We start from the raw sequence: 8888 nt of genomic DNA, 5'->3' as shown, positions 1-8888 counted from the left end.
ATACAATACCTCCTTTACAGCATATTTAGATGTATTTGCTAAGAGAAGTGAAGGAGCTTGGCACCCACGCTCTTTGAGTGTTCTGAGTGACTCATCTAGATAGTCATCCCATGTTATTGTTTTTTAGACTTGAGTGTTTGGCCTTTTAAAACCAGTTCGCAAATGGTGTCGTGATGTGGGAAATGCATAGGAGGAAATAAGTTAAACTATAGTCTTCGAGTCACCAAACATTCAATCCTCTCTGGTTCAAGTTTTCAGTGGTCTCACTCAGATTTCACACGTACCCACATAACTTCATGACAATGGTGACATCAATTGGGAGTAATTGCAAATACATTTTTGTAAGAAAGCCACAAAACTTAAAAATGAACATGGCTTTTTATTAATAATCGAGTGTGATTCTATGCGGTAGAATAGATTAGAGATGTGTTGTGGTTGTGTGTGTGTGTTTGTGTGTGAAAGAGGAGAGAGGAGAGACACAAGATAGATAGGAAAATAGAATCCTCAAGATGTATATTGACAAGGAGTAGAGAATGGTTAGTACAAAAATAATAGCATTACATGGAAGATTAACCGAGACTTACAAAGTAGGAGGAGGGTGCTTTATGTTAGGATCAAAACCGGCCACAACCGGTCACTCGTACCTATGTTCAGGTGTAAAGAATCGACAATGACAGTGCATAGACAGAAAACGACAAACTCAGAACGAGACACGCAATCCCATGATGGATCCATTGCAGAAAGTTCCATTCTTTCAGTACAACTTGAAATTGGGCAGAACCTTACTCATGTCTAAGAATATTCCAACCCCTGCAACTCAAAAGCATTGGAATAAGTGGGGTGTTTCGAGCACTCATTTGAAGGCATATTAGACATGGATTTGGTTTTTCAAGGGACCAACCAAATATATTCTCTTCAGATGGCTTTTACTACATGCAGCACTACCAGTAGGTCAGTCATCGAAAGAAGATGTGGTAACTAGTCTTAGACAATGTTGTTATTGCGGAGACCTGCAGGAAATTACTAAGCATGCTCTCTGGTCATGCTCAATAGCCCAACAGGTATGGGATAAAGTTATCTATTTATTCTTGACAATTAATGCAGATTGCCTCTTCTCTTGGGGATCAACGGTATGGGGGGTTCTCCATTCCAGTCTCCTATTGTATGAAGCAGATGATGCTCTGGAGGCTATGACAATCATCAACAGACATATAATTACTATCTCCCCTTTTCAACAACCTCGTAAGCAAATGCGTGCAACCCATGTATGGAAAACAATATCTACGGTTACGTTATGGATATTATGGAAGTATCGTTGTAAAAGACGATATGAGTCCATAATTCATCTTCTCTCATATATATTGTTGGAATTATGGGGGAGCTTATTGGTAGTTATGGGGGGGCAATATGACAATATGACAGGCTCTTCGGAGGTTGTTCTGAAGAAAACGAAAAAATTACTGCAATTATGGAGGAAGTTGCCTCTTTTCATAGTCTCCTCTAAAGGACCGTTATGGAGATATCAACACCCATGGTCCTTGCCTTGGCCATTTCTTTTGTATATAATACTCTCTGATTTTACATTTTTGTAGCCCTCCAGCACTTTTCTTAATACTAATAAAGGAAATCTTTTTGAAAAAAAGAAGAAGATACAATTAAATGAAAAGATACTATGTGAGAAGCCATCCTAAAAGTAGATGCAATATGTTTTCACTTATAATATTTTGACTTCTTTTCAACAAGGATATGTTTTTCAATCATACAAGATTTTCTCATCTTATTGAAACAAATAATGAATGCTTTCCATGAATTGTTCGTAAACTCAAACCATTAACTTGTTTTGTTCAAATTGTTCTCGTAAACATTGACGTGGACATTGAATGGCCTTGACATGTTTGGGTTGATGCAATGGAAGCATGACCACATGAGGGCTCATGAATAATTATTCACCATAGTAACAAGGATACCAAAATGTATTAAAATTTTCGAAATCATTTTCATATTGTTGCTAAAGAGTATAAAGCTTTTTCAATGTCCAAATAAGATAATTGGACCAATCCAAAACATATTAGTCTACTCGGTATTCTTAAATGGAATGTAGTTAATGTGATATTTACATAATACATGAAATTAGACTTGTTGCCACGATTTTGTACTAGTGGATGACATGATTCATAGAAGACGCTAGCACATGTAGAAGTGATGACTTGGATGCAATGTGGAATAAGACTAAAATCCAATGAGTTGTCTATTAAGACCATGTTAGTAGGTGCATAGTCTTAACAAACATTGTATAGGACGTACTTATACTTGGTTCAACCTAGTGGTGCACACTGCACAGGATTGATTGAAAACATGGACAAGAAAATATATTAAAGAAAAACTCAAGGAGTGATGATTGACTAATATGAGCCATATTACAGAAAAGCTTTAAACAAGATCTTGTATGCCAACCAAGGGGTATGGTGTGGGTCAAACTAGCAAACCAAGTCATGGAGGTGTGGGATGATGAATTGCATATTTAGGTTGATAGAGATTAGTGATTGAAACTTGCACATGGAGATTTTTGCGATCAATTAGGACACTATGAAACTCCATTTATGCGGGGAGAGAGAGAGAGAGAGAGAGAGAGAGAGAATGCATTTTGTGGTCCCTCCTTTCTATCATTCCAACCATAGTATGTAATATACTCGAATGCATTGGCAAACATTCTTTTTCATACGAATGAAAAGCAAGCGAATGCGTATGATATCAAAACATTCTTGTTTTTCCCTTTTACACTTTTTACCTTAAAAAATTACCTTCTAATAAATAATGAATACAAAAGTATAGTATTTACTATACTTCAAGGTAATTACCATACTCGAATGATTGAAACATTCGAGAATGCGAATGCACATATGGCGCATTCAATGATAATTTCCAACGCATTCGTTTCCTCTCCCTTAGAGCGTGACCGCTTGAGGAGGCAGTGTCACCATTTGTCGAAGTGGGTGCACGCTCTTTATATGACAGACCAATCCGATGTAAGGCCATCTTCATTCTCGAGTAGGAGGCCCAACTCCTTTCTACCTCTAACATCCACTGCATTGACAAATATTAGGGGTTTACTCGAGTCAAGTATACTCCTTTTGATTGTCGAGAGTCACCCAAATTGTTTCTCAATCTCTTGGAATGTTTCCGAGAATTAGCCCTTCTTGTAAAGCTAGGCTTGAGGAAACGCAAGTAGAGGGAAGGTAGACTCTAGTTGAGGAAATCCTTCTTTCATTGGCGTCAATTCGCCATGGCCCTCTCTCTATCTTTGTCTCTCCCTCTCACCACTGCAATGCTCAAGTGGTCAATACAAGATTAGGGCTAAATACATACATAAAATAGTCTAATATGATAAACTGAAATTAAGGCTCAACATTATTTATCATAATATAAATTCCTTTTTATTAAATTTTAAGCAAAACAAACCCTTAAACACTTACTCACCAAACCCAAAGAGAAAATGGAAATTGATGAAGGAGAGGTGATCCAACCAACTCCACTCTTGCACTATAACCACTCACCCAACCTCTACCTTTGATCCCACCACATGACATCCACCCCCACCAAACCCGCACACCCTTCGGCATATGCCAAGTATGGCGGGGACGAAGGTATTGGTATTTCAAAGTAGGGCGCCCATTGGCCAAAAGCTTCCTATTGGGTTCTACTATATCCCCTTTTTCCTAATGTCTTATTGATCTTGATGTCTCTTGTTGGCATTGTTGTCTTTATAACTTGTGTCTCAGGTGGTAGATACTTGGTAAAAAGTAAACTAAAAAGTCGTCAATGGTGGTGTAGTGTAACAAAGTGTGATACTCAAACCCACAAAGTTTTCATGGCAAAACTTTGATTGTCAACGAGTTTCCTCATATGTGCCAATGCCCTATCTCACATTCAAGAGAGTACAAAGTATGTCATAATTCATGGTGCAAGATTTGAAATACAATGTATGAAACATGAGCCTTTGCTAATCTACCACATTCTGATGCATTAGCATTGGAAAAGAGAGAAACTTTTTCTTGGCTAAACATAAGAAATAGTCCATCTCTTCATGTTTCCATATACCACAAATGAAACCATCTCTCCTCTATCACAACAAAATACATTTCTCAGACACTCTAATTCCTTATGAAGCTTTCATGTGCACATCTAATACTCACAATTGGGCATATGAAGGCTTCTCTCCACTCCATACATGTACAGTTTTTTGTTGAAACGAACATGTTAAACCTCTATCATGGAACGAATTGCTTGAATCATAATTGTGAGAAGGAAAATATGAGTACCACCATTTTTTTTAAGCTTAGCAGAATGTTGATTCTAGCCAATTTCCATATCCAAAATTGACATACAAATGTGGCCATGAATTGGCATCAAAACTTTTTTGTTGGTTACGAATATATGTTAGCAAAACTAAATAGGAACAGCATATAGAAGAATCCACCCACGTTCGAAGCTTTAGTTATTCTCAAAAGAGCAGCTTTATTTATCTAAAATCAATATGTATACACAATTTGCACTACCAGCAAGGCAGTTGCAGCTCAATCTCTTAAGCTCCACTAGCAGATATTTCCACATGTTTTATGGTAAACGTAATATACAAAAATGTGGCCAGTGTTGACATCGCAATATCAGTTGCATCAATGTAGAGTTAAAGAGAAACTCCTTGAGTGGTACTAGCAATAGAATTTCACCCTTTCTGTTACCGTGAATCTATCTGAAGCTTGACAAAATTTTATTGCTTTTATGTAGAATTAATCCTATATCAGGCCAGTCCAACTCCATCTCTTCAATTTCGCTAGACGATTACCACATTTTGATTGTATAATCAGGTAAATGATAAACATAATATACAACGTGGCCAAGATGACCAGAATCAGCATCACAGCTGTACTAGCAGCAATGTAAGTTGAACAAAACTCCACTAGAAGGTAACCATTAATGATTAGAACCAATAAAGCTATTACCCAAACGACAACCTGCAGCCAAGACAAAACACAACTAACTTACTGCATGTCATTTCCGTAATAAATTCCATCTAAAGGGTCAACTAAACCCAAATACACGAAGCTTGTTAAGTTTGGTATTTACTCTAGGATTTAACTAGACCTTATGACCAGAATTCATTATGATAATTAATTATGGTGAAAAGCTGATCATCACATTCTTTGTAAAGGAACATTTTCCTCTTTTCCTCTTTTCTCTTAACACATATAAGAGCTGTGAGATTCAGAAAATAATTGTTCGACCTCATTTTGAAGAGGGGTGATATTAATAAGATTACATCATCTTAGTGGATTCCAAATATAATATATGCCTTGCACACTGATTTCCAATCTAAACGTGCCTTTTGTTGTGGGCTTGGCCACCATTTGCTGCAGTGGCCATTATCCTACAAATGTTTTTTGGTAAGTACTTGTTCTCACTAGTATGCCTTCTACTGTGGACTCAGTTGGATAACCATAGACAACTATTTTATGAGCACACCATTATTTTCCTAGCTATCAGATGGATGACTATACATTTACCTTCTTCCACTCGATGGCCAGCTTCCTTGGACAAGAGGGAGAGTTTACAATTTGCTACCAAATAAGATTTTTAAGGATTTACAGTATTCAAATTAAATCCATGGCCTTTCCAAGGTAGAACATAGAATCAGGCCTAGAGTTTTCCATCTCGATTCTATAATCAACTAGTGGGACACATTTCTTCCAGATCATTGAGCAAATCTCAGTTGCATGGACTGAAGTGATGTTCACACTTATTGAATTATCTCAAACAGTTGGTAGTAGATCCCTTACATCATCAACATAAAGTGCAGTTCTTATTGAAATACAAACAAACTTAATTAAAATTGTAATTCAGTAACTCTACTTTTCTTACCAAAAGTGGTACCATTGATGGTTTCACAAAATACCAAGAGGATAGACGATAACAGTGATCTAGGTGATCTACGAAAGGACATTAACCTTGTTTTCAATATCTGTGCCTATTATTTCATTTTCAGAAGATCCAGCTCAAACCAGTAATAAATCTATATTTTCTGGCTCCACCTAACTTAAAGGTTTCAGAACTACATATTTTTGCCACTAAAATCATTCCAACCAGCCATTCTCCACAGTTTCAAGTCTCAATTTAAATACCTAATGTTTTATTGCTTTTGACGTTTACAAACCAGCCTAAAATGCAGATGATATACACGAATGCTGAAAGCATGTCCAATTACTAGTGCTTCAGCATGTAATTAATTTGAATAAATTCCCAAACTAGCCAACTATTCCAGAATGATGATATGAATGCATAGACTTCAATAAATAAGTGTACAGAGAAACAAATATACCTGAAATCGAGGTCCGATTTTAAAAACTCCCATGATATGTTCCTTTGATACAATACAAAGGAGAGGAATCAATGCAAAGGGAAGTTGAACTGACTGAAGAACATTCAGCCACTCATTTAGTCGGTCTAGTTGATCATCTGATCCATTAAATATGAGAGCAACTATTACTGTAGGCAGAATGGCCACTGCTCGGGTTACAAATGCCCTCACTGACTTTCTCACTCTCAAGTTCAAAAAGCCGGCCATAACAAACTGCCCTGCATATGTGCCTGTCATTGTACTACTTTGCCCCGCAGCTAATAGCCCAATCGCCCAAATGTATAAGATAGGGAAATATCCACCACCATACTGCTCTTGTAGATATTCCCCTGCATTCGCTAGTCCAATGGAGTCCGCAACGTCAGTTCCATAAAAGGCCTTCGCAAATACTGACACTACAAACACATTTATAATGAAGGAAACAAAGATTGCGATAGCTGATTCAATGAAGAAGTATCGCAGCGCTTCCTTCACGCGGTAAATGTTAGAGATATCAATAGATCGCGATTGCACCAAAGCTGAGTGAAGAAAAATGTTATGTGGCATGATCAAAGCACCTACTACTCCTACAGCCTGACTAACTGCAACTGCTGGGACCCTTGGTATAATAAGCCCTGGAAAAGAACAATAGCTTTTCTTAATGGATCCAAAGACTCGTAGCAAGGGGCGCTGATGTAAGCACGAACATGAGTGACTCACCAAGAGCTAAGTCGCTTGCACTAGGTTGAGCTTTGCCAAACATCCATGCAAAAGATATTGCCATTATTGAGATCAAAAAACCAAAAAAAGCTTCCAGCTTCCTGATTCCATAGTTCTCCAAGAAAAGAAAAATAAACCTGCCAGGAAAGAATATTTTTTAGATTCTAGAGCTTACTTACACATGCTACAAAGTTAAAACTATGGATGATCTATTTGATATGCCTTCCAGAAACATTTACTAGTACTTTCACTACATATGATTTCACAAAGTTGAAAACAAAACCAAATCCGGCACTTCAGCAATTCTATTAGAAAACCATGCTGAATTTTAAGAAAGAATAAAACAGTTTTATTGGCTGTACTTCACTAACTTTAATAATCGGGAGCTTTATGCTTCTTTTGAGGCATAGACTTTTTTGAGGAATTATAACCATTTATCCTCTTCAATTGAGTACTTCGCCAATTGCATGATCTTTTCGATGTACTTTACCAATCCTGTACAAAATGCTTTCCCAAATACATAATATATTTTCAATTCAAGTACTTAAAAGTTTCCATTACCATTTCCATTCAAGTACTTCCAGAAATTCGATAATCTTCTCCTTTCAAGTATTTCACCAATCCCATTCAAGTATTCTACTAATTCTACTACCTTTTCAAGCCAAGTATTTCGTTAACTCCATACTCTTTTCAATTCAAGTACTTCACTTCACTAGTTCCATAATCTTTTCAATTCAAGAACTTCAACAATCCTCTCAAAGTAGTTCACCGATTCCATAACCTTTTCATTACAAGTAATCATCCATTCAATTATCTTTGAAGCTATATGAGACACGAAAATCTGAAGCAGCTAAGAGATTTCAATACTCAAAGGGAAAAGGGATAAAAATAAACTTACCCATCTACACCAGTGATCAGCACGCCACCCCACAAGGGAATGTATCCTAGAGAAAGGATCCTTAAAGCAATCGCACTACCGATAACCTCTTGTATATCAGCACCAATAATGGCAACCTCGGTCATTAGCCATAGGACAATTCTAGCCCATAAAGGATACTCTTCTCTACAAAGCTCAGCCAAATCACGTCCGGTCGCAACTCCAATTCGAGCGGAAAGAAGTTGTAACACAAGACCCATCACAGTAGCCCACATAAGAAGCCATAATAGCGCATACCCTGCCACGGCACCTGATTGAAGATCACTCTCGAGGTTTCCAGGATCCAAATAAGCAATACTCATAAGGAACCCTGGGCCGGTGAAAAGCCATAGCTTTTTCCAGGAGAAAGGAGGGATGGCATTAGCATCGCCATAATGATCTGAGCTCTTAAGAATAGCATCCACATCGATCTGATCCTCTTTTTCATAAGCATGTTCCTCATTGCTTGATTGGAAGTGTCTCAAGAGAGCTAGTCTGGACTCATCTTCAAGAAGGGGCTTGGCGTTGTGTGGGTGGGGGATGGGAGACTCCATATCCCTGAGCCAAGAGAGGTGTTCTGGGTCAGCGAGGCGGGGTGGATAATAACCATTTGGGGGGGGGGGGGGGGGGGGAGGAAGCTCGATGTGGGGATCGTGTGGCTTCCTCGTGGGTTTTCTGTGCTGAGCACGCGTTTCAGAGATAAAGGGGCGCAGAAAGGGACGAGTTCTAGACGAAAGAACAGGGTTAATGGGGGGACCGGTTCCCAGAAGAAAGAAGAAGCAGAAGAAGAAGACCTTCAAATATGTATGTAAGAAGAGGAGGATAAAGAGATCATCGCATCGAATCATGGCCCTCGTTTTA

The 8888-nt window shown here is 38.1% G+C and overlaps 1 protein-coding gene across 1 annotated transcript; it reads right to left on the bottom strand.

The window, feature by feature from the left end:
* Positions 1-4490: 4490 nt before the first annotated feature.
* LOC147862864 (metal transporter Nramp4-like) lies at positions 4491-8596 on the bottom strand. The gene is made up of 4 exons (XM_087320933.1): positions 8010-8596; positions 7112-7248; positions 6374-7026; positions 4491-5012 (listed from the first exon to the last, which is right to left on the bottom strand). Exons 1-4 carry the CDS (start codon positions 8579-8581, stop codon positions 4794-4796), a joined length of 1581 nt encoding a protein of 526 aa, XP_087177059.1. The 5' UTR covers positions 8582-8596; the 3' UTR covers positions 4491-4793.
* Between the last annotated feature and the right edge of the window lie 292 nt (positions 8597-8888).

The sequence above is a fragment of the Azolla caroliniana genome, unplaced genomic scaffold (assembly GCF_043228905.1).
Source record: "Azolla caroliniana isolate FFs.n. ecotype wild unplaced genomic scaffold, voAzoCaro1.0.p SCAF_6, whole genome shotgun sequence".
In the NCBI taxonomy this organism is placed as follows: Eukaryota; Viridiplantae; Streptophyta; class Polypodiopsida; order Salviniales; family Salviniaceae; genus Azolla; species Azolla caroliniana.
Note: the sequence above shows the minus strand (reverse complement) of the source record. Positions and strands in the feature narration are given on the sequence as shown.